At 43.2% G+C, this 26,494-nt stretch overlaps 1 protein-coding gene and 1 long non-coding RNA gene across 12 annotated transcripts in view; one reads left to right on the forward strand and one right to left on the reverse strand.

The window, feature by feature from the left end:
• LOC108162978 overlaps positions 1–22,963 on the reverse strand; it is a 72,884-nt gene extending 49,921 nt beyond the window's left edge. For both annotated transcript variants that reach the window (XR_004472773.1, XR_001775618.2), the window contains exons 1-2: positions 22,526–22,963; positions 19,416–19,596 (exon numbers count right to left, since the gene is read on the reverse strand). This is a non-coding gene — a long non-coding RNA (uncharacterized LOC108162978). The remainder of the gene's footprint in view (positions 1–19,415; positions 19,597–22,525) is intronic.
• Positions 1–26,494, forward strand: part of LOC108162976 (CUGBP Elav-like family member 1) — a 58,617-nt gene that overhangs the window by 16,030 nt on the left and 16,093 nt on the right. For 6 of the 10 annotated variants that reach the window (XM_017297976.2, XM_017297981.2, XM_017297979.2 and 3 more), the window contains one exon: positions 2,860–2,908. In XM_017297976.2, coding sequence (XP_017153465.1) covers positions 2,860–2,908 — 49 coding nt within the window. Of the gene's footprint in view, positions 1–2,859; positions 2,909–6,883; positions 7,113–10,873; positions 11,500–15,019; positions 15,709–26,494 lie in introns of those variants that run through there. The other 4 variants (XM_033392807.1, XM_033392806.1, XM_033392808.1 and 1 more) reach the window with 4 other exon arrangements.

The raw sequence follows: 26,494 nt of genomic DNA on the forward strand, positions 1-26,494 counted from the left end.
GAAATCACTTCGGGGATCATCCCGTTTGATTCCGGATCGTAGTCACATTTTTCCATTCACGAAAAAATAAAACAAATTTCCAAATGGATATTTTCCAGAGCCAAAAAGTCTGCCACTATTTTGGGAGCAACATAATCGTGATTATTGCTCCAAATAGGTATTCCTTTCATAAATAAAAACCCTACAGGTCTCAAAAATATTCCCCATTAAATACAACAAAGTTCTCGTCTCACATTAAGCCTTGAACTGGGGCCCACTGTGCCCACTGGCTCCCATCATTTACATATTCAAATTGTTAATGGAAAATCCATATAGGAACGTTCGGCCAGCACTAAAACAAAGCCCCCAAAACACACACACACACACACATACGAAACTTAGGAGGGGGAAAAGGAAGGGGACTGGAGCTATAGGTGGGCCAAGGCAGAAACAGGATCCTGGCCAAATGGCGCCACGTGTGTAATTGTCAAAATAATGACCACATGCCCCAGACCCCACCCACACACACATGGGTGTGTGTGTGTTTGTGTCTGTAAGGTGGATCTTTGTTTGTATAAGTAAGTGCCTGCCTGTCCAGCTATGCAGAGGATTGTGTGCAGGGGAGGCACACGCCTGTGTGTGTGTGGGGCATGTCTGATCCTTTAATGCATTTGGCAGGCGGCCCTCAACAGAAAGGACATCGATGTCGTCCTCGTCTGCCGAAGCTACTTAATTTACCTGAAATAATCGATAGGTAAACAGACGTTAAAATGTCGACATTTTCACACACATCGAGAGAGAGGGAGTGGGAGAGGGAGAGGGAGACGTAGAGAGGCTCAGCTTGTCAACGGCTACAATAAATATTTTGTTTTGAACTGAACTGACTCTCCATCACCCTCTCTCTCCTCCCCCTTTCTTCCGGCTAAGTGGCCCTGACAGGCGTTGTCCTTTTTCTTCTGGGCTTTTTTTTTGGCACGTGTGAACAGCTACACTTGCAAAAAGCGAGAGAGAGAGAGAGAGAGAGAGAGAGCAGCAGGCATTTGCATGACCGGCCTGAAAGTATGCTATGAAATATTGATGGCCACAAATGAAGTCGAAATGGAAGCGGAATTTTAAATTTATTTCAATTTCAATTCGAATTCAATTCATTGGCTGGCAATTATCACAGTGCCACAGTGTCGTGCCTCAAATCCCCTGCATTTTCTGCATACCCTGTGGCCGCACAAAAGCCCCAAAAAACTAACCCCAAATATTGTGACAGCTAATTGACAATCACAGAATCGGGAGGGGAAAAATAAAAAGAAACTGGCTACAAATCGCATTATAGACTCGAAAAGGGTAACCCAGGCACACACGCAGGCACACAGATACACACAGACACAGCTACACTTACACAACTCTCAGGGACGGACAGACAGACAGACAGTTAAATGAAATGCCAGCAAAAGAGCAGCAAAAGAGTGGTCAGTGGGTAGGGGGAGGCCATTTGACTCATTCAGCTGTCAATTTTGAATAATAGAGCAGCAAAATGGCGCAACAATGAGTCCGTAGCACAGGGGCGGAGAGGGGGCTATAAGAAGGGGGTAGGAGTCAAGGCGGACCAGAGGCGGTGACATTTTCTCGTAATTTGTGCAGAAACCTTTTGACTTTCACAGTTCCGTTGCTGTTGCTGTTCGGGTTCTGGTTTAGGGCTGGCCGTGGCCCTGGCCCTGGCCCGGGTCCTGGCCCTGGTCCTGGCTCTGCTTTTGAAGCAGAGACAGAGAGGCCTCAACCCGTAAGCATTTCATTTCAATTTGCTGAACATCATTCAGTCACTTTGTCCGTGTCCGTGTCCGTGTCCGTGTCCGGGTAGACCTCCCCCCTCTGCCCTGACACCCAAATGGGTAGAAAAAATACCCTTTCCTCTTTCCCTTTCCAATGGCAGCTCCATTTTCTAATATCGTTGTAAGTATTATTATTATCATTTCCGCTACTCGAACCGTTTGAATGAAAAGTTAATTGAAATCAAAGTAATGGCCAGTGCCTGACAGCAGCAGCCAGGACCCAGGACCCAGGACCCAGGGCCCAGGACCCAGAATAGTGCGCCGAACGAGGGCCCATCGAACCTTATCGTCAGTTGGCTCAATGAATGTAAAATAAATGAAAATTTGTTAAAAGCATCGCATTCAATTGCATTTTTCAAGTGCTAATGGCCACGTTAATGAAATGGGATTCCCATCCTCACACTTCCCTCTGTCGCTCGCTCTCTCTCTCTCTCTCTCTCTCTCTGTCTGTCTCTGTCTGTTTCTCATTGTTCTTCTTTCCCTGTTTGATTCCATTAGGTGTCTCTCCCTCTCTCCCTCTGTGCATTCCTGCTTACTTGTTGCACTTGGGGCAAAGTCGAACGTAATGAAATCTAAAAATACTTAAACACTTTTGTACATGAAAAACTAATGAAAGGCGTTGGCTTTTGTTGTAGTTGAGAATTCCTTAGGTCAAGGAGGGGCACAGAAGGAGTCAAATAATCGATTCGCAGGGCCAGGGAATCGAAAGGGAGGTTATTCGTGTCCTCTTTTCTTCATCTAAAATCTAAATTTATAAAATAAAGGTACAAATGGGTTTCTAATCAAAAATTGAAGCTAAGATCCCGCTCCAAGGACTCTCGCCACTCTATTTACTGGGGATTATCCTTTGATACTCCCGATACCCATAAATCCCCTTCCATATTCCTGTTTTTTTGACTGGATAATCAAAAGGAAATCCCTACCCAAAAGCTTTCCCCCTTTTTATCGACTTGTACAATGGCAAAAACCATTCATACTTTTCTAACTTATTGCATATTTCTCTTCCCTTACTTATTGCCACTTTCCCTTCTCACCCTCTCTCGTTTCTCTTTGACAGATGCACCATCCCATCCAGATGAAGCCGGCGGACAGTGAGAACAGAAATGGTAAGTTCCTCTTTAGACATCGTTTCGGGGCATATTTGCTCTCCTCTACGTCTACGTCTCCGTCTGCCAGTCCGTCTGTCCTTCTGTCAGTCCCTGCATATGTACGGCTGATTGCTTGTTCCTCTTCTACAATACACACTGTATGCGGCTGTCTGTGTGAGCCATAGACTCGTAGCTGTCTGCGTGAGCCTTTTGGGCTTAATCACAAACTTGCAGGCGGAGCAGTTGGTGTCTGTATTTGATTACACAGAACAACACACAGAAAAAGAATTGGCCCAGGGAATGCGGCAATGAAAATGAATAATGCTCGAAACTGACGGGAAAAGTGGGTGGACCAGGGCCCAGGGACCGGGGACCGGGGACCGGTGGGAGGTCCTGCCTTGGCTGGGATTGTATGTGAGACCAATAAATCGATTAGGCTATGTGCTGAAAAGAAAAGGGAAACACCATCGAAGGCGTACGGGAAATATAGACCGACAAAAAAATTATTCCACGAGCATGAACGTGGCCGGAAAAAGTTTTAAAGGGATTAGGGAGCAAGCCGTTTCCTATGATATCTTGCAGGTGGTGGACATCCCCAAAACCACGAACGAAAAAGCCTCTACTGGCCCTCTTTGGACACTTTTCTTGTCGTTCCCCGAAGACTCGAACCGTCCTTCAAGGAGATCTTCCACAGCAAAAACGACAAGGTGGTCAGGCATTTCCCCTGTGGCCACATTTTCCGCATGGAATTCAAATCGGAAAATCGTTATTGTGCCTTTTGCCCATCGCAGAGGCGATGTCCAGGACCCGCCTCTACGCCTGGCCACCACTTATGCAGTGCGTTTCCGTTTCCGCTTTGCCATATGCGTGCCTGTGCGTGTGTGTGAGTGCTGTGGCATTTCTTGTTGTTCTTAGCATTGCTTGAATGCAGCGGAAATGTTTAGGGCATCGCTCGCATTCACCTCAATGCGATGGCATCGCGCCGTTGTCGTCTTGTCTGCCTTGTCCATCGATTGCTGGTCCCTCCTTTATGTCTCCACACTGATTAATTTTTTTTTCCTGCTCCTTCTCCACTGATTCCATTCTTTCTTTGGCCTTCTCCTTTCCCCTCCTCTGGGGGGACAGACATAATTGCTTTCCTTCTGTTTCAATTGGTGTCCCAGCGGCTCGGGCGGGCAGGCAGACAAATTCTTTCCGCATATCGAAAGCCATTCGAAAATTGTGCTCTTGTTCGGGGCTCGTGTTCGATTGCGTCAAGTGTGTGCACGCATGGCGAAAATAAATCACAAAATTAAAAATACGTAACACGGAAATTTTATGGTAAATTAACTAAAAATTGGCACTCACTCGTGCATTGCCCAGTCGACCGAGAATCTCTCTCTCTCTCGCTCTCCGCTGATCGACCCACTCGATGTTCGGCAGAATATTAACAAAATTGAGATGAAAAGTGTCCAACATTCAATGGGGCGGACAGAGCATTGTCAGTGTCTGCTTTTTTGATTGCCAACAAAATTAATTGCTGCATGCAGCACAAAATAAAGAAGGCACAACCTGATCCCTGACGTGTGGTCTTTGAGAAACAAAGAACATTGAATACTCTGCCGAAGGGAAAGAGTCTTTCCACCTGTGGAAATCATCAAGTATCTCGCTTCTTGGCCTCCTCCATCACAAAGTTGATTTAGCCTTTCCCTTGGACTGGCATCATCGCCGAAAACAAATGCCAAACATTTTCAAATGCCACACAAATTTCTGAAAATGCAACAAGTGCAAGAGACTTGCCACAGCCACAGACCATACATACATCTCTATCTGTCTCGCTTTTGCTGGGACTCTCCCCATCTCCATCTCCATCTCTGTCGCTCCCTGGGGCCGTGTTGCGTGTTGTGCGAAATGTTTTGGCGACACTTGACAAAATGCCAGAAATTCTAAATACTTTTAGCTGCCTTTGCCTTTGCCTGTGCCTGTGCCTCTTCTGCCTTTCAGTTTGTCGTCGTCTTTGTCGCTGTCAGAGTCGTTGTTGCTGCTGTCCGCCTTTTAGCATGCCCTTTTGGCTTGGCTCGAATCGGATCGGATTGGTGGCATCTTGGCGTCTCTTTCTGCTTGGCCATCGATGGCCGTTCTGTGCGATGCACAATCAACTCAAATTAATGAGATTCGTGCAAATGAAAGTAGATCTAAGGCAGCGTTTATGCGAGTATATGGGCACGGTTTTATTCGTCCGCCTGTTGGCTTTCGGATTAATGGGTTTATTCATTTGCAAATTGTCAGGCGCTGACAGCGTCGTATCAATTTTGGCCGCAAGCCACCGTATGAGTTCTCTGCCCCCAAGGAATGGCGGTATCTTCAGATCTGAGAATGCACTTGCCTGTTTGCAATTTGCGTTTGTATCTCGCAGATACTGGTCACATTAGCACACTTTTCGATTCAATTATGAAACGTTCTGCGGGCCCCTGTGGGTCGCTGCTGTGTGCAAACAAAGCGCTTTTCTATGTTTTTCTCGGCCCTCGGGTCTCCCCTTCCCAATTGATTTTCGCGCCGCCGTGATCGCCCGTTTAGCTGGCAGATACACTCCGCAAGATACACTTCGAAAGATACACACAGAGCCACAGATGCTCGTTTTTTCTAGCTTTGATGTTAATTGCTCGCGTCTCGAAACCTTTTAGGTCGTTGCGATGGCGATCTTGTCAAGTGAGCACACAACTTTGACTCGACTTGACTTGGCATTAAATGTGTTAGGAAAAATGGAAAAAACTGAAAAATGAGAGCTGCTGAAACGCGGGCAGGGCTTCAAGCGAGGGGGGGAGGGGTCTTGGTGTCGTTGGGTGGAGGGACGGCTGAAAGACTCTGGGGCAAAATATTCAATGATTTTGTGTAATTTCATGTTTAGGAAAGGTTTTTTCTAATTTACATAAAATGCATGCACCTAAAAAATTTGTTCGTAATATACGAACATTCAAAATCTAGATTTCATCAGTATTTTAATGAGCTTAAATTAAATGACAAATACATACATATAATATATAATTAAAAAAAAAGGTAATTAATAAGTAATCAAGAAACAAAAGGGATTTTAAGATACAGGTTCTAATTTATTATTCAATGAAATAAATTCTAAAAAAAATATGACAAAAATCTGGATATTATTTGACGATGGGTAAATATCGATCGTAATAAGTTGAGTTCCAGAGCTCGAAATTAATTCATCAATAATTAACAATAATAATAATTAATTAATAAATACCATTAAAAAGAATACATTTTAGTTTACGAAGCATATGATATTTTACAACTGAAATTTGGAGATGGAATTATGGAAGATTTTACCTTAAATTTGTTCAAAAATGCATAAATATTTCAAAAATAAGTACTACAGTCACTTAGGTTATTATTCTTATATATAACTTAAAGAACAGTCCCACAGTATACATCTGTATGTGTGAATACCTATTAAAGAGCCCTCAAATATAGCAAGCAGATCCCCCATCTTAAGCTTTGTTTATAAGCCCAGCCCAGACATATCAGCATTCAATCAAGAACCTCCCTGGCAACCTAGGGGGAAGCTCTATTCCAATCATTCCGTATCCGCACCGATAACACGACAAAAAAGCGCTGAGTCAAACCGGCACGAATGCGGTAGAGAGACAACGAGAGAGAGAGAGAGAGAGAGAGAGAGAGAGCGAAAGCATATTCTGTCATCTCTGGTGATCACTCCCTGAGCAAACATAAGTAAACAAACGTCAAGAGGCAACGGCAACGAGCGTGGCTAATTGCCTTTCGTACAACCAGCCGCGAGCCACAAGCCACAAGTGTCCAAAACAGCTGTTTGCCGAGAGAGAGAGAGAGAGCAAAGCATAGCAGAGAGAGAGAGCAAGCCGGCAAACGCTAGTGCTGCAGCATTGCCAGCAGCAAACGAAACGCCAAAGTGCAGCGCAATTGATCGAAAAGGGGGCGCAGATCCAAACAGCGGGGCTTTTTTCAGTCTCCACCACTCAGTCAGCCGGTCGATCGTCGATCAGTGCCTCGTTCCGTCATCTGTTCTGCTCTGCGCCGTTCGTTCGCCTGGCCATCGACACAGTGATAGTCGAGCACAAGTATCCAATAGATACGTACGTACGTACTGTATTTGTCGCCAGCGTCACTCGTACTCGTACTCATTCGCGGCACGATCGAAGTGTATCCGAGTATCTGAGTATCTGTATTTGTATCTTCCGCGCACGTTGTGGTTGGTCAACTTCGTTAAATGAAATTCTTTAAATTAAATCTACGCGACGCGGCGCTGCCTTAATTGAAAACCGTTTGCCCAGTGCCAGTGCCAGTCCCAGTCCCAGTGCCCAGTCCCAATGTATCTCACAGATACGAGTATTGATAAAACTATTGCAAAAGCCAATTGATTCGTTTGCCACTCCACACTCTACACTCTACACTCGTCGATGTTTGTTTATATAAACTTTTATGTGGATTGTACTTAATCATCGTTGATTTTGTAATTGAGTGAATTAGCTGGAAATTGCCAACAAATGTCCGGTGTGGTAACAGATTAAAGACTTTCAATGTAGGAAATTATATATGCGGAAAAACGTTTAGAAACTACAAGAATTTTGGTTTTTTTTCGTCTGCCAACAGCTGAAAATTCCTAAAAATTAGCGGAAGAATTTCTGAAAAGTTAATTTAAATATTTGAAAAAAGATTTGCCGCCCCCCCCCCAACATTGGTTTAATGGCTTTGGTAAATCTACCGCAAAATATGTGGCCTGCAAAGATACATATGTATCTAGAAACCGATTTCGATGAGGCCCAAAATAAATGCCATAAAAACATTAATTCCGCCATGCCAAAAACTCATTCGATTTGTCATTCGATTTGGCAATTGCCAAAAAGTAAACACGGCAGCGAATCGAAAACAATATGCAAAGCATTTCTCAATAAATAAATGGCAAAAAGGAACGAAAGCCAGAACAAAAGTAAACTCATATCTGAGAAGTGCAGCCAAGATTGAGTCACTCTCTCTCTATCTCTGTCTCTATCGCCGGCTTCTCTGAGTTTCTCAGTCACTCAGAGATCTCGTGCTTGGCCCCAACCAGTTTTCAGTTTCATTTCCATTATAATTACCTTTTTTTGCATCTCAAAAATTAAGTTTATTTTCCGTTTCTGCTCGAGTCAGCTGTCTAGTGTTTTTGTTTGCATTTTGTTTTGCTTCTCAGCAGCTGTATCTGTAACTGTATCTGCGAGATTCTAGCCGGAGATGGCGTGCCGCTGGCGATCGAGTGCGAGTATCCGAGGAATGCCATCGACTGAAGAAATTGGAGAAATTCGTTCGGTTGCGTGTTGAAAGTGCGTTGCATTCTGTGTTGCAATCATCCGGGCATGGTCCGTGGCTGATGTTGCAGTTGCAGTTGCAGCTGCGGCTTGTCATGTGTGCCACCACAGCACACACATATCTTACGCTTGACGAACGGTAATTGAAATATGTGAATAATTGCCAGATTTCTGAGCCAAAATGGCATGAGGCAAGACCTGCTCCACCATCGAAAAGGAAAAGTGGCCATGGCTGGCTGAAAATCTCTCCACAAGGAGCTTGGAGACACCTCGTACTAAAAGCAGGAGTAGATATGTAGATACTCCGTAATGTATCTAAAAACCTGTTAATGCTTGAACTATTTATAGAAATTTTATTTGCTTCGAAAGATGAGGCTCAAAAGTAATTCCAACTCTCTGGCAAAGTGCTTTTAGCTGAAGCTTAAGCTGCGTTGATAAATGTTAAAGATACATACAATGTACCTCAGCCTTTGGACTGTTTTAATTACTCCGAAAGGCCAGAGCTCAATCTATGAACTGGCGTAAAGTTCTCTTGAGCTCTTGATTTAATGGATAAAGTATTTACATACAATTAAAGCTAGATCTTGGCTGGAAGATCTTATCAAAATCGTGTCTTTTATGAAGTTCCACCTTTGGTCTACACTTTAAACTGTTCCGCAAACCTTTAAGATGTGTTCTTCTAGGGGATCATCAAGCTTCGATATGGGTTCCCCTTTTCCTGGCAGAGTTCTTCCTGGATCTCCAGCTCTCATCCATCAGCAACTCTTTTCTGCAATTCCCAATCAATTCATCCATTAAGTAAAGTAACCCATTTGCAAATAGAATTTATAAACTCTTTGTTCTCTCCACTTTGAAGGGCTCCCTTCCCCTCTCCCATATCCACTCTCCCCTCTCGAACTGTCAGCAATTTTCCATATTTCTTGGGCCATCCATATTGCTCAACTCCAACCACTCCATGCAGATTCCTATGCTAGACAATTGTCATTGTTTTTCAGCTGGAATTATGCACAACGTTTCCTTGACTTTGTTGCTGCACAATAGAACCCTCAACAGGTTCTCCATGGGTTCTCCACCAATTAGGGGTATACAATGATGGGAAAACTACTGCTGCCGGTCGGCCGGTCGGCCAGTCGCTCGAGAACACATTGTGCAATGCCTCAAAGTTCTCTGCAGTCGAACAGAAGTCGGAGACAACAATTAATTGAAGAAATCACGCACGAGGGGCCGTGAAGGGGAAGGGGTTATAAATTCTATGGAAAGGCGCAAAGTGAATGACAACCAATTCCATGATGACTTCTGATGGACAAATACGGCTAACGGGCTCTATGACCCAAAAGAAAAAGGAAAAGAACGAAGCACAGAAGAGAGAGAGGGGAGAGAGAAGTGCAGACCAGAGCAGGCGACATGTTTTGCATACTAAAAGATACAAATTGTATTATGTATGCCCTCCAGTGGTTGCTGCTTTTTATGGCCTTCTTTCAGTCCAATTGTGGACGTCAGTCGAGAGAGGACCGAGCCCCAATCCCTGTCCCTGTCCCTATCCCTATCCCCCAATGCGATTCAATCAGAGAATTTTAATTATTATTTTCAATTATCGAAAATGGCCTGTGCGTCTGTTCTTTTCAAGTGTTTTCCCAATGTATCTGTGGCTGTGGCGTATCTGTATCTGTGTAATTAGGGGGCGTATTGTTTTATTATGCCCCTGCCCCTCATTCCGCCCCCCTCGCCAAGCACTTGTTGCGGCATATGGTTCGATTCGATTCGGCTCGGTTTTGTGTTTAATTTTAATTAAATTTCCCCAATACAGATACAGATACAGATACGGATACATCTGGGAATACAGGACTGCAGGGCTGCCGAGATGGGCGTTTTCAAAGCCCTTCTAGTACCCTTCCCAAAGGCTCAGCTGACAATATTGTTGAAATTGTTTATAACTTATAATTTTCTGCTGAATTATGATTCAGCTGCACAGCTGAAGCTCTTAGCTCCAAGCCGTTAACAAATAAATTAAACAACTGTCGTCGCGACGCCGCCTCGCTTCCGACTGCTGAAATTCGAAACTAAAATAAACACAAGCCCCAAAGCCAAGATCCAAAAGTGAACGCCCCTCACAGGTAGAGTCGAGAACAAATATGACAACTACACGAAATACGAGGCAACCTAAGATGGCGATTTCTGTATCTGAGAGATGCATTCCATTTGGGGAATGCGATTTGCCTAAGAGATAAAGGGTTTTCCTGTGGTCTCAGCAGATTGGGGGATCATGGGAGTAATATCCTGTGCCTATCTCTCTATAAAATATATAAAAAAGTTTTGGGTAGAAGGCAAAAGAGAGCGAAGGGCGTACAGGGGTCTTGGCTCCCTCCTTATTGGTATACGATACACATATATCTGAGCATTGTTTGCTATCTTCGATCTGTCCATGATCTGCTAAAGTATCTACCATCTATGAGAGCACCCTTTGTCCCCCATTAGCCGGGCCTGGTAGCAGCCTAGAGAGCTCCATTGCAGTGCAATTTAACAATCATTCAATCTTCATCATTTTCCCATTTTTGCCAGGCGCTTCCCCCCCCCCTCTCGCTATTGCTGTTGCCATTTTGACACAGCGCAGCAATAATAATGATAATTTTGTAGTGTTTGTAGCATTCGAACTGTGTTGCCGCCTCCGTTGACGGCAGACGGGCGGGGCGGGCTCATCGTGGACTGAGTACACAATGGCTAAAGTACATACCAGATACAGATACAACTACAACTACAACTGCAGAAACGGCAGAACAAACCCAAACAGAGAAGGAAGCAGCGGCAACTACAACAACGACAGAAAATAAATATAAAATAAAGCAAAATAAACCGCAGAGCGAAGCGCGAAACGGCAGCGAGCAGAATAAGCGACGGCAGCAGTTTGTCACTCAATCGCCCAGACATCAGTCGCGTTTTCGGATCGGCAGAAACGGAGGAAACAGAAAAAACTACCGAAATTCTCTCTCCGCGTATCTAACAGATACTCTCAAATCGGAGACGTGCCACCGCCATCGCCGGCTGTAATCGGAGAATTCTGTAAACCGATTTGCGAGACATTTGCCGCGCACGCGCTTCTCGAGAGTTAAAGTTCAAGACGTGCGCCGATCCGTGCCAGGTATCTCTCAGATACGGAGATACTCGCACTCCCCGACTGCACCAAAAGCATACGTGTACGTGTACGTGTACGCCCAATAAGTCGCCTTTTGGAGTGTATAAATCAGAATTTGAAATGCACATAGCATTTGCATAATTAGCGGCCCGATAAGAACTTTGGTTGGTCTGAAAGTGCTGAAAGTACAGTGGTCACTGGATAAACTAGAAATTATAAATACTCTAGGAATAGGAGAATCTAAGAAACTGACGCTTAAATGCACAGAAACTCCAATGTTCCTACAAATATTAAGGGAAACTGTTGGAAAAGTGTGTTAAAGTAGGGAAAAGTGAAGATTGTACAACAGTGAAGCTAGAGAACTCCCAAAAACTAGTTAAAGGAATGAAAGACCTTAAAAAATACCAATAATCACAGCAAATACTTCTCTAGCGATAACTTTTCGATTTCGACTGGACTCGAAATAATTTAAACGTATTTTTGTAGAACAAAAACTATAAGTTTAAGGAAATGCCTTTGAGAAAACGATGAAAGCCTCCACGTTAAAGATATTCTTTTCTCCAACCCAGTCTCCACTGTCTGGACATATCGTGTGCTATGTAACAACTCTATTTACCTGTAAAAACAATGAACCCCCCAACCCCAACCCCAAACCCAATCGCAGCCCCAACAATCGTGTCGAGTGCAATTTATCCCGAAATATATATGTACCTCGAAAGCAGCTGATTAGCTTTGCTCAAAGAGAGAGAATGGGAGGCATAAGGCATTTATTGTATAGCAAATACCCGATTTCCGATCCAATTCGCGTTACGGATGAGTGACTCGACTCGACTGTGGAGCTGGGAGCTTGCCGCTTGGAGCTGGGTGTGCCGGGCCATAAATAGCCGCCGATGAAGGTTACAGATGAGCTCTGCTCTCGCATGCCCCCACTCTCCCACCTTCAAGGTCAGCTTGGAGATTCGACTGCGCCCTAAAGTCAATAATCCATATAACCAAACGAAGGTACTCTCTCTCTCTCTCTCGTAGACGATATTGTACAACATTTGCGCAAATATCAACAAACGAGAAACCGAGAACAAGTGTGTCCAATGTTCGAATGCAAATAGAGAAACCCAGGCGGGCCATAGAAAATGAATTTTCTATTCACGTAATGCCTGCCTGCTATTCGAGGGAATATTCCACCCAAAAAATAATAATAATATCTACTCAGAGACGAAGTCGACAAACGGAAATTGTCACATGTCAGATTTTGGTTCGGGCTCGGGTTTTTTTTTTCGTGGTATTTTCGAGGAGGTAATACTTTGAGTGCAGCCCGTATTAAATACAATATGTCAACAGCTCGTCAAAGTCTTTGAAGCAAAAAATAAAAACCTAAAAATATGGTGTACTCTAAGGGAGAACCTGTCCCATATTTTTTGTTGAGTAATGGACGACATTTATTGGAAAATTTGTGTAAATAATCTTTGTAAAGTCTCTAGTATTTCTGTAGAAATCCCACTTATTCTCCCTTTTTTGAAATTGTCTCAAAACTCACTTTCAATACCTCTACATTTTTTGATAAATACTTATCATGCTTCAAATGGCCCGCTTATAATGGAAAAGCGTAACTTTACGCTCTAAATAATTTCATTTAACAAAACCAACAGCAACCAAAGAAAACAAACAACAACAAAAGCAACAACAACTATAATAAAACACCACATGAGGTGGTGCAAAGTTCAGAGTGGAAGAGTGTAAAAGTGTAAAAGTGAAGTTGATGTGATAATTGTGTTTCTGCCCAGATAATGCACAAAACTGTTCCAAAAGTGGGTTACAAATAATGATAAAATTGGGGGAAAACTCAAGACCTCAGAGCCCGCCTAATAAGCATTTAGGGGGGAAAAAGAGTTCGCCACATTTTGAATACGTCTAGAGGCCAGCGAAGCGTTACCAAAATGATTACAAAAAATGTCACAACAGTCACAACAACGATATTTACACATGGGAGTATAGTAATAGTCATTCTGTACTGTACTGTACCGAACTGGGGGTGGGGGTGGTGGTGTTGGGAGACGAATCAATTTGTTTTGCAACAGAAAGACTGTTCCACTTTTGGTTCCACCTGCAAGTTGTTGGGAAACTCTCGTCAATATTTGCACTTTCTTTAGTTTCTGAGTTACATTCCCAGAGAGATCTATAGCCTATAGACAGAGCAATGGATATATAGAGAGAAAGAGAGAGAAACGGAGAGAGAGAGAGAGAGAGGAGCAGGGAAACTTGTCTATTTACGCATATTTATGTCTATATGTTGGCCATGTACAAACAAGAAACCATCAGCATCCGACATCGTCATCATCATCATCATCATCATCATCGTCGTCTTCTTCGTCTTTAGGCAGTCTGTCAATAGATAGGCAACCGTCAATTTTAGTTGGGTCAAAAGAAATTGAAAATAGACAGGCAGGTGGATTTTCGGGGGAGGAAAACTAAGGAAAAGTCAAGTAAAGACATGAGACATACAAAATAGAAAATACCAAGCAGAAAATATTCGAATTTCAAAGAAATTGATTGACAAACACGAGGACCCGGCCACAAAATCAATTGTAACCAAGTGGGAATTGGTCTCCGAGCAGATTGCTCTGATGGATGAGATATGTTTGAGTTTTGAGGGATTTTTGGGAACTTTAGGAAGAGAAGATATTGGTCACAGATCGTACCTCTTGAGATGTTTAATCGCCACAAGCCCTTCGTTTTCTCAAATGTAATACCAAACCCCCGTTTGGCTCGAAGGAATTTCACATGGAAATAAACCCAACTTGATAGTCGAGGCATTGTTTTCTGTTTTTCTGTATATATTTAGGTGTCGAACAGTTGCTGGTTTGTTAAGTTTTTCCAAGTCGTTTTCGGTTACTATTTGCTCAATTTTTGTATATTTTTTTGTGGTGTTGTGTAAATACAGACTTTTGTTGCTTGAAAGCATTTTTCAAGCTGATTAGAGCTTTAGGCAGGTGTTATATACAAAGTACCTATAGAGAGGGCGAGAGAGAGAGAGAGAGGTATGGGCGTGGCTCAGAGGCAGGCAGAGTTTAAAGTTCTCCTTTCAATCGGGAATCTATATATGAGGGCAAATAAAAATTGTTTAAGCGAAAGCTTAACCGGACATTAAATTGAAAATCAAATAACTGCGCTATGTGATCGCCATAATAATCGTAATGGTAAAAACAAATATCGTATATCTATATCTTTACGAGGCAAAACGGGTCATGTCTGGCCCATTAGCGCCGGGGCCGGGGATGTGCAACAAATTGAAAGTAAATAAAAACCCGAAAGAAGACAGGAAAAAAGTAATGATACCTAATAATAAAAAATATTGGCGTTATTACAAAATGGCAAAATGGCAAACTGCAAATGCAAATGGGAGTGCGATTGCGAGTGCGAGTGCACCTCCCCGTAGAATATGGCAAATTAATTAGTTATACGAAAATGGCAGGACCATAAAAACGCCGTGCAAATCGCTGCACAACAAAAAACAAAAAAAGAAGAGTGAAAATATCAAATGGCTTTTGTGTGTGGATTGCAAATAAAATTCAAATTATCCACAAGTGAATAATTGTGGCATTTTAATGACCCTTGCCCCCCGCACACCGCACCGCGCCACCCCTCCAAATAAACGAAAATAAAATAAAATAAATATTGGTTTTGCAGTTTTTAATATAGCCCAGGAGGCCCATAAAACAAACAAAAAACAAATAAAATTTCGCTTTTGAATTTTTTAACGTGTGCTCACTGTCGTGGCGCCATCTAGCGGCCAATAAATAATATGAAAAATCCAAATATCATGGAATGCAGCAATTCCTTAAACAACAACAACAATCCAAATACCGCCAACAACAACAACAATAGCAGCAGCAACAACGGCAGCATCATTGCAGCGAACAATATCAACGGAAACGGAAATGGAAATGGAAATGGCCTGGGCATGGGCCTGGGCCTGGGCAATGTTAGCGAACAGCGCACTATATCGGGCAAAACAAATCCAGGATCATCTCCATCGCCCCCCCAGAGCAACAACAACAACATCATCATCAGCAGCGGCAGCAGCAGCGGCGGCGGCAGTGGCAGCGGCAGTGGCTACAACAAACTGAGCTCCTCCACGGGCTCCTCGCCGCAGCATCATCCGCAGCACTCGCCCTCGCCACCGCATCACTACCATCAGCACCAGCACCATCCCTATGGCCATGGCCATCCCCATCAGAGCCCGAACCCCAACCAAAACCAGCAGCACCCGCCAACGATGTCCACAAACATGACCACAAATGGCCACCAGTTGTATCCGGCGATAACGGCAACGTATTGGCTGCCGCCACCAAATCCGGCGCCATATTTAGTTCCAGGTAATTAGTGTTACTTGCGTGGGGAACCGTTGATTCAAAGCCCAACCAGTCCGCAGTCCCTAGTACAGTGAAGGCCCACAGAAAGGGCCTGCACTGGCAGCAGCTGGAGGGGCAGGGGCTCGATGTTGGTTATAGAGAGGGGAAAATGTAATAGAAAGGTGTACTTTCTAAGCCTCACATTCCAATTGATTGACTGACTATTAAAAGATCAATATAATTCTTAAATCCCATAAGTCATAGCCCCCTTCTATTGATATTTTATGTATAGTAACCCGATTTCCCAATGTATTTCGGGTAGAACCACTTTCTTAACTAATAAATTAAGCTCTCTTTTCCCCTGTCCCCCAGCTGGTTCTCTTTAGCGACCCCCCACTGTACCATCTATTGTCTAAAACTCATTGCAACTTTTCTCTTTGGCAGCGGAAGCGCGTCGCCTGCAAAAACGTTGCAAATTATATTTTCGTGTTTATTGTGAAGCTCCTGCGAGGATTACAAAAGCAACAGCGGGTTCGGGCCGCTAGAGGGAGCTACAGAGCAATTTTCTGCAAAGGCAACAAAGAGGGTGGCAGAGGGGGAGGAGGGAGTCCCGGAAAGGGGTATCATGGGTCATGTTTCGATGCAAGTTCCATGCTTTTTCCACTCTTTTGTTTTTTTGTTGGATTGTCGTGTATTTTATTTCCCTTTTCGCGCCAAGTGGCTAAATGTTAAACCATTGCGAGGGGGGGGGGGGGGGGGGGGAACATGCATACTCCTCTGTGATTGTGTGTGTGTGTGTAATTTCATTTGTAAACGCCACTTGCTGGGCAGCTAATTAAATTTTAGCTTTGTCAAGGGACTTTTTGCACTGCTCTCTCCTCTCTGAAGGCCAGAAAACAGTTGGCTGTAGAACGGTGTAGGGGGAGTGTGGTAGGGGGGGACGGGAAATTAGTTCTGATATTCAGTTTGTTTTCTTATCTCGTTTGCATCTATATGTGTATATTTAGTTCTGGTTTTTGGCTTAAAAACTAATTTAGTTTTGGGATATATTTAGATTTATTTAAATTTCGGGGGAGATGGAGATGAGATGAGATATGACTACTAATACGGATAGAACCAAGTTTCTAGAACTAATGTGGCATTAATTATATTATATATATTATATATATTAACTGATGTTCAAAGTGACTGCCACGATATCAGCTATCGATCTCAAAGCAACACTGCGCCTGTGCACCACTGATCAGAGAAGGTATCGAAGGTATCTGCTGCTCGATAGCGTCTTTTTTCAAAGTTATAATCTAGTTTTGTGTACATACAAATATTTCTAATAAATCTGTAAAAAACCCTTTTAAAACTACTTAATTTGTTGGTTAGAAAATTATACCTAATATTATACCATTAATCCAGAATGAAAGGAAAAGGTCCCTTGATCTTAGCAATAGAAACAAAATTCAATAATATTTTTAGACTTCGTTCCATTCATGTAACATTTAAGGGTCTTAATTGCTAAGAAATCAAACCAAGTCGCGGCTTAGTCGTAGTCTTAGACAATAGTTTGGCTGTTCCTTAGTCAAGTTCATTTGTTTCTTGCATAACTTCCACAGCAAGCAGCTGCCTGACTGATCAATTAGCACAGTTCTGCTAAAGATCAACCATCATTCCCACTGTTTGGTTACTCAACCCAACAGATATCTGCCTATATTTTTAGCAATTCCTATCGTTTCGAGTAGACCAAAAGTCTGCCAATGAAGTGCATTCCATCAAGCACTGCCTTCTCCTTAATATGGTCTTCTTGGTCTTGGTGCCTCTTCCCCGTCCTCTCCCTCTTCTTGTTCTGTTCTGTATCTGTCATACCCGGTTCGTTGATGTGACAGTTTCTTGGGTTGCCTTGGGGTCTCGGGGCCCGGCTCTGTCGGTGGCATGCGAAAGCTACGTGACATGTGGATAGTTGTTGCTGCTGCTGTTGTTACCACAGCGAAACGTGTTACATTTATGTTAACGCATTTGCACACGTTGCCAGAGAACGGAGGAGAAAGATATGTACACACAGATATACATTTATAATGCCACAAAATTCTAAAATCCACAACACACTCTCTCACACATCCACACATCCACACAGATGTTACACTTCACTTTTGACTGACAGCCATTTTGACTTATGTTCCCTGCCCCCGCCCCCCGTCCCCCAGTCCCTGCCGCCATTGCGGAGGGGTACGTACTCGTACAATAAAGTAGTACCTCGTTATTTGATCTTCCCAAAAAATTATGCATTATTTTTTTGTATTTTTTTAGCTCGTCGCTGCATTGAATTGCTTTTAAAATATGCACTTTATTTATTTATAGTTTAGGTTTTTTTTTGTGTTAGCTTTGTTCGCTTTTTATCATCGCTTTGGCCTGCGTCTTCGCTGGTTTCGTTCGCTCTAAACGCTTCTGGCCCGAGTCAAAGTCGGACTCAAAGTCAACAATTCATTTCGCATATATCGCATAAATATGCAAGTCATGCGCCAACTTAGACGGGGAGGCAATTGCTGGAGGGGAAGGGGGATGAACGAACCCGAACCAGAACCAGAGAATGATAGAAAACAGATATATGGGGAGTACTTAGGGCGGAGGGGGGGCTGGTGCACTGTCTGAGGAATAGTTCCCGGTAATGAGAATATTTAGGGTTATCTGTATGCCAGTCGCATATGAAATTTGAGGTTATGATGAGAGGAGAGCAAGCTACGTTTCGGTGGCACTTCTGAAGGGGTACGGGAGCTGAGGGGAAGGTAAACTGTTTACCAATATTCGTACGAGATGGTACGAAGGTACCATGGTGGTACCTCGGTGGTAGGTGGCTCGGGTTTCAGCTTTAAGGCGGATGTAACTGGATACCAAAGGGCATTTGAATAAGAGCTAATCCTCCCATAGTTCACACATTTTTAGGTACTCCCCAATAAAAGCATCGAACTAATGCCTCTGTCATTTCCCAACCCATTTTTTGGTATATAGTAATCGTTAGATCAAACCCATTCATTTCCTTCACTCTCTCACGCACTGGAACCACTCAATTTGTTTAGCAGCTAATTTGTCCGAGCTTTTGGCCAGGCCACGCCCAGTCGAAACGCCCCCCCTGGAATCACAAACAAATCAAACATCAAAAAGCAATAGCAAGAGACTGAGAGAGAGGCAGAGGCAGAGACAAGTGACCAAAAAGCCTGAACAACCAACGAGAGGAGGGTTCAACGAACACCACAGAATGAACAACATCCATTCGCATTTTGCATAGACAATGCTCCAGAGAACAACAAACTGAATGCGTTACAGTTCAATAGCAGCACGGAATTAAGGGGGAGGGGGAGGGGTGGAGAAATCAGGGGTTCTGGGGAGGGGGGGCCAATGGGTCGCCTGATCGACTGAGGGTCCCATAAGAACGAAATGAAATTCTGTCGCGACAAATACACAACAATGTGGAATACGTAATCAATTGATTCGGATGTGCTACGCACACACACACACGCACACCCCACATGCATATGTATAAGCATTGAGTATCTGTGTGTGCATATATTTACATGTGAACCAAAACAGAAAGAAAAAAACGAAATGAAATCAAAGAGCAAACCTTGGTGCTGGGAAAATCGACTACAAACAAAAAAGCAAACCGAAATGCGCATTTATTGCCTATTTATCTGAGCAATCGGGCGGATGAGTATCTTATATGTATATCCAAAGTACATACTTACCATGTATACTGGTTATATGTGCCTCTGGCTATTTCGAGCCTGGCAATCCTTGTGCCTGCAGCTCCAGCCATTTTGCAGATGAATTCCGCTTCAGGAATTTTAAGCTAATTATGAGCCAGGGCCTAAAATGTGCTAAGCATCCAGTATGAGCTTCAGTTGGCAGGAATCGGCTTTGGGAGGCCTGCAAGGAGATGTTTAAGAAAGGATTAAATTGAGTACAGCAGGAGCCAGACTTGGGCTTTTTCCTAAGATGGTAGATGGGCAGGTTTCGAGGAGGGTAATCGCATTCAAGAGATACTTAAAGGCAGTGCATTTATAGATTCAGAATGTTCTTATGTTCTTTAGTATTAAACGATATGGAAAGATGGTTAGAAATCCTTCATCTGATCATCTTCTATATATTTTAGCTTACAGAAGGTGGATTTTTAAAGAATTTCTATACATCCCACCTGAGACCCGCCTTTCAATCATCCTCCCTTTAAGGCTAATGACTTTATTACACAGAATCAAATGCTGAAAAGCCCCAAATCAAAAGGGAAAAAAGGTGCATATTATAAGCATCTACTCACGAGGAGCACCTCCTCCTCCACCTGCTCCTCCCTCTGCCCCCAAAGTAATCACCTATAGCCATCACTTGCGCTCCCTCAAGATCCCCTCATTATTATGCAAAGCGCATATTGAGGCAAGTCACAAAAAATAAGAAGAAAAAAAAATGAAGAGAAGCTCAAAGAGATATTTTACGAGTGTCTGGAGTGGAAGATTTGAGCAACTTTCGCGGGAGCGGTGGAGGGAGAGCGGGGGGAGATGCTGTCGACTGCCACAGACTGGCAATCAAAATTACTTTTGACGTGACATCTAGCAGCCCCCCAAAAAGCCGCAAATATGCAGAAACACCTTGAAAACGAGCGATAGAGTGGGAGAATGGCAGAGTGGGAGAGAAGTGGAAAGAATCTACGAGATTAAATGTGCAGCAAGGCATGAGAGATAAAATGACATAAGATACGACGTCAAATGTATCTCCCCCACAAACAACAAACAACAACAACCTTTATTGTCTCCAGGGAACACGTGCGTCACAGAACCAGTTTTCCCCGTCAGCCGCTGAAACACAGACCTGGCAAATAATGAGATACCGAAAAAAAAGTGTAATTCAAATTAATCACCGAGTATCCGAGATGTGTCTGAAAGATGCAGCCACGCCGCTTAACCTGTCCAAATTCCTGCACTATTTCCCTGCAGATTTTCGTGTTCCTCTCGTGATCAACCCGTCAATTAGGGGATAACATAAAAACGAATTCTATTTATGGAAAATCCAATTGAAGGCGAACATTTTGCTGATTGATATTTTGGTCAAGTGGTTTTTCATTAAGTCATTGAGAAAAAAAAAAAACCTCTTTGTAGTTCCAATCCAGCCATCGCCAAGTGGATTGAAGCTTGCCAAGAACCTCCAAAAAAAAAGATCACAAAAAATTACATACAAGATTTAGGAAAATATTAAGCGCTGTCGCTGGCCCCTCTATGACTTTTTTTCTATATCCCCTTGCACCTGCAGTCTTTGTTCCTCCCTTCATCGCTGTCTCTCTCTCTTCTCTCCCTTTCTCTCCCCAGGCGTATCTCATCTTCAGGGCAAGTTGCCAGTGAAGCACTTGAGAACATCAGCAATGGGCGGGGGGATGGGCTGGGGGCTGGGGGCGCACATTAGAATAGGAATAGCTGCTGGCAGCGGTAATTGAATGAAGAGCACAAAGGCAGCCAGAAACGGTCATTGGATGGAACAAAAAAAAAAGAAAAACAGCAACAAGGCAGCAACAAAGTAGGAAAGCGGAAAAGCCGAGGCGGGAATACTCTTGAGGAAATTGAGTTCGTTAGGGAGTTGTACCTCTACTATTTTTACGATTTATTGCTATTAAACGAAATATAATCTTGGGGGATATTTTGTAGATAGAACAGGATAGAAATATTCTTTCTTGTAATATACTATTATTGATTGAAATCCAGGGCATACATGTTAGCCCCCTCTGATCCTTATTCCAAACTCCTATCATAGTTGTAAAACCCCCTTTGATGGGTATCCGAATTGAATACAAGACTCACAAAGTATCCCTCACATAACAGCACACAAATGAACCCTTCAAGCGAATGGCCAAAATGAGCAGCAGCGGGGGTTGGTGTGGAGAAGATCTCCTCCGATCCATCCCCCACTCCTCGGGGGCAGCTGGCAGTGTGCCTAGTGCAGCTCTCCCTCTCTCTCTCTCTCTCTCTCCTTCTTCTCTTTCATCTGGGGCTTCCCCTCTTTTTGCTGCTGCTGCTGCAGCGGAAATTGTGGCGCTCGCGGGCCGGAAGTGTTGCCAACGTAATCGAAACGTGCCCGGACTCCTGGCTCCTGTCGACAGAGTCGATGACGCCGTCCGGTCAGGACGGCTGGCTGTTGTTAGGAGGGGTATAGTAATAGAGATAGGGATGGGTATAGGGATGTACTATAGTTGGTAGGGGAGTGGAGCCAGGGGTAGTTGGGCGATTTTAATGATTTCGTACATTTGTCGCAGCGGTTGCCAGCGCGAATGTCATTAGCGTTTATGATTATACGCGATAATTTTATAGTCTCTGAGATCTCATCGGAACGGACAGACGGACGGACGGCTTAATCAACTCGGCTTTTGATTCTGACCAAGAATCTCTTTTCTAACTTACAAATAATCTTCTTCCGTTATGAGATTTGATTCTGACGATTCTGATGAGCAGCGAAACAACAAACAAAATGCTGAATATGATTTCTAAAAAGAGTACAAATTTAAGGCAAATTAATTTATTTATTTAAAGCGAGACAATAGAGTGAAGAAGTTATTGTAAACACACTAAAGAAGAGAGAGTCAGGTCAGCAGTATTGTGAATGCCTCACCCCAACATGAATTTCACTTGGAACGAGAGCACTCATTCCCTTTTGATTCTCTTCTTCCCTTTACCCTTACATCATGGAGTGCGAAAGGGACACACACATAGCTGTAACTCGCGTGATCCAACGAAAAAAAAACGAGACAACGAAACAATAACACAATTTAGATTGTCACACATATAGAAAAGACTTATTGCAAGAAATTTGTTTTACCTACATTTATATGAAATAAATATACAAATGTCACTCATTGCTGCACTTTTGCTTCGTCGAGCTGCCTTTTTGTTGCCATTTTGTCTGTTTATGCGCCGCCGCCCTTGATACAAGACATTTTCTTTTATTAAAAACGTTTTTGGTACATTTAAACATCTAATCGCTGTATCAATACATTAAACTTCACTTCACAAACCGGCGCGACATTTAACCCGTTGTATTTTTCACCATTATCGGAGTTTTTCACTAATTAAAACGCGGAGCTGGCTTACAAACGCATTTGCGCACGCATTTACCGGTGAACAAATTTGAGTGAGAGCGCTGCAAATGCGTTTATGCTCTCCTGCTCTTCTTTCTTATTGTCCCCTCTTACGCACTCTCTTCGGCTACTTTTGCTATTGCTCATGATACAGCAGCAAACTTCGTTCTTCTCTCTCTCTCGTTAAACATAGCCGAAGAGGGAGTTTGCGGACCGACCACCTAGTGGTCATCACGCAATTGCTTATCTCTACTCTTGTCGGTTTCCTCTGCTACTGCAAAAAGAGATTAAAGATGAGTGGGCGTGGGAGTGAGATGGAGAGACTGGTAAGAGAGTTACAGTGCGCGGTGTAGGTGCAGCGCATGCTGAAATGAAAACGAAATGAATTGATCTCTCTTAGCAGTAGCAAAGGGAAAAGAAAAAGAGTAGAAATTAGAAATTATGCAAGGTGGTCGGTCCACTACTCAGCGCGGCCGTAGCTGCGACTCAAAACGTTCCACCTCTTTGTTATTGTTAATTGTTTGTGCGGTGCGGGGAGGGGTAATGGCTGTGTGGAAGGATGAACACTGGTTAAAAATATTCTTCTGATTGGATGCTCTAATGCATTTTTTGTACCTACATAATATGTCCCTAATAATCGCTTTCCAAGCATCCTTAGAGCGCTCAGTGATATTTTTTCTAGACATAAATTGGAAAACGCTATGCCTAACAACCTATCAAAAAACCATGTCCAAAACCCAGTGAAAAAAACAAGAAATGGTCGTCTTTATATTTCAATTGATCAGTATATCCCTCGTGCTCTAGGTATCGGAAATATTTATTCCATTGTAACAAAAAGTAGAGCTCAAAGCACCAACCACCAGTCAAACTCCTTGTCCTGTTCTAAATTAATTACATGCACATAATTATTTCTTACAAAATGTCACCGGGTGCCAAAACGTTGGCACACACTCGCACAAAAAAAAATACGAAAAAAAAGGAAAACTTTTAGTTGAAAATTCCATTTTAATTTCCGTTTCCGCATCAACATTTTCCGCTTGTCAATTATTGCAAAATTATGCAAATATGTTGCGCAGACAGGGAGGGAGTGGGAATGGGAGTGGGAGCGGGAAAGAAATGTCGAAATTTGTGCGCATTAAACGCGTCGCCCACAGAGGTCTCTCCTTCTCCCGTTCTCTGTCTCTCTGTGTCTCTCTTTCTTTTTCCTCTCGAGACTCAACACCGCCAGGGAGCTTAATTGAATTAAAACATAAAAATTTTTGCACCGCAATAAGTTTGTCTGGTGCCCCGCCTCGGGGTAGGCTATAAACCTTGCCATCAGGGGAATGAACAATTCGGCTTGTGGGTATGGGGGATAGGGATATCTACCCCTCATATCGTATGTGTAATGCCCATTTTAGTGCATTTTGATAGGCAGCCCCGCACCAGCAATGAGTATCATAATTTTCGCATTTTACAACATTTTTTCTCAATTGGCGGGGGCTTTAAATTAATTATGAGAGAGGAAGGGCAGTGCAGAGCACAGAGCACGTCCCCAATCCCGTAAGTATGCAATGGAAATTTTCTGCATTCTCACTCGAAATGTTGTGCAATAAATATTTATGCAGCTGAGAGCGAAGCGAACGAACGTAGGAACTACTTAACAACACAAACAGATACAAATATGTGAAAAGTTTCCGGCAACTCTCGGGAGGGGTTCCTCCACTTGAAAGTTGTACTCGGTCTCGTTTTTGTGCTGGGAGCCGCATGGCAGCATGTGCATGGCATTTTCATTTATCAGGCCTGCCTGGAACGCTTTCAGCGCTTAATCTGTACAGTACACACACAGTACAGGAGATACTCGCACTCGTGTGTGTTTATGTTCTAATTGAAAATGTTCAACATTTTGGAGGGAAATTACCAAATGCAGAATATCCTCTGCATGGCCATGTTTTATGCAAAATTTTAATTGAAACCTGATACACAATGAGCCAAGACTTACCCCCAAGTAGAGGATTAGAAAGTGGTTAGACAGGAGCATACAATGGGCAGCTTTGCATCGTAATTAATTGGAGATTCAATTGAAGCTTGAAGATAGAACACAGGTTGATGGACACAAAATACTAGCATTTCTTACAGCTGTGCTTACACAACTGAAATTAGAAGCAGTTAAATAGCCCAAGGAAATCGAAGTTAAACAAAGGCATTACAGCCGAACAGAAACTGAAGTCCAAATCCCAATCTCAATATAAATATAAATAATAATTCCTCAAATGATGCTCCGTGTCTGTGTGGCATTTATTGGGATGTAGGATGGAGGGGGAGGGGCGGTTATAGCCATTAGCTAACTTGTTCACATCTGTTTTTACATATGTATTGCTTTACAGCTTCACTCTTGCTGGGAAAAGCGCCCCAGGCTATGCTTTGAATAATGTTCTCTGCTCGCTTTCCAACACTCCCATTCCGCCATTCAAGAGAGTGTGTGTGTGCAAGTGTGATGTGTGATATGAATCCTTGTGTGAGTCTGTGTTTTGTATAAATCTGGCTGGCGTGTTTAACATTTATCTCCTCTGTTCCCTGCATCCCTTTACTGCAGCTCCACCTCATTTTAATGTTCCTCGCATTAGTGGCAAATTTCTGGTACATCCGATATATGCAAATCTCAGCTGATGGGGTTGACAATCTCCTTCGACCAAGTTTTATGCGCTTCATTCGTTGCCATGAATGCGATTGTTCTGCTTAATGCGTTTGACTTTTGTTTGTGGCTTTTACTCTACACCACAAAAGGTGTGCGTGCGAGGGATGCTTCTGTTTTAGAGGACTGTATAGCCTGAAAAATATTTATATGTAACGGCCGCCCTTTGACGATACGAGTATTCCTTACTCTAAAATATTGTTCGAGTAATTAAAGGTATGACTAAATACTTACTGAATAAGGACCTGTTCTTTCAAGAGAATAATAAGGGAATAATAAGTGGAAAATAATGAAATATTCTCTCACCAGGGGTAGATTCGACCCCCAACTTACTCGCTTCGCTCTTCCGACTCCAATTCGCTCCGCTTCGGTCCTGTTCAGTCGCTTCGCTGGCGGCAAGTGAAAGAGTATCCACCCTTCTTCTTCAGCCCATCGAAATCTTTCAACTATTCCCAAAGCATACTTAAGTGCGTATCATTTACAACTACATATCTGCGTGTGTGTATTCACAGTTGAGTGTGTGCGTGGGTGTGCTGTCAATGCCGCCAGAAAGTACATAAAGTATGCCAGTCATTTCCGGACTTCCGTCTCAGTATTATAAATATTTGCACAGGGCCGTCGCTTAATTCGTTTAAGCCAACACAAATACAGCCTCGGAGAAATATTATAATTACGAGCGGGTCTGAGTATTATTTTTCGCCCTGCCAGAGGGAGAGAGAGAGAGAGAAAACTTAATTGTAATGCAAATTGAATGCAATCTAATGCTTGGCTGACTCCACAGAAAAGTCCAATAAGTTAAAAGATATTATAGGGGGAAAAAAATATTATGCACATGACAAACTTTGGCCTCCAGGGGGGTGGCAGGGGGCTTGACACAAAAGTTGATGTCTCAAGTGTGAAGTGAAATATATGAGGACATATCTTGGCCCACGAGTAGGTAGTGGTGGAGAGGAGGAGCTGCAGGGACCAGCATATAAGTGCAGTTTCCGCTTTTGACTGTGGCATATAAATCTTAAGACAGTTAACGACATCATATGGCA

This window comes from Drosophila miranda, chromosome 4 (assembly GCF_003369915.1).
Source record: "Drosophila miranda strain MSH22 chromosome 4, D.miranda_PacBio2.1, whole genome shotgun sequence".
In the NCBI taxonomy this organism is placed as follows: Eukaryota; Metazoa; Arthropoda; class Insecta; order Diptera; family Drosophilidae; genus Drosophila; species Drosophila miranda.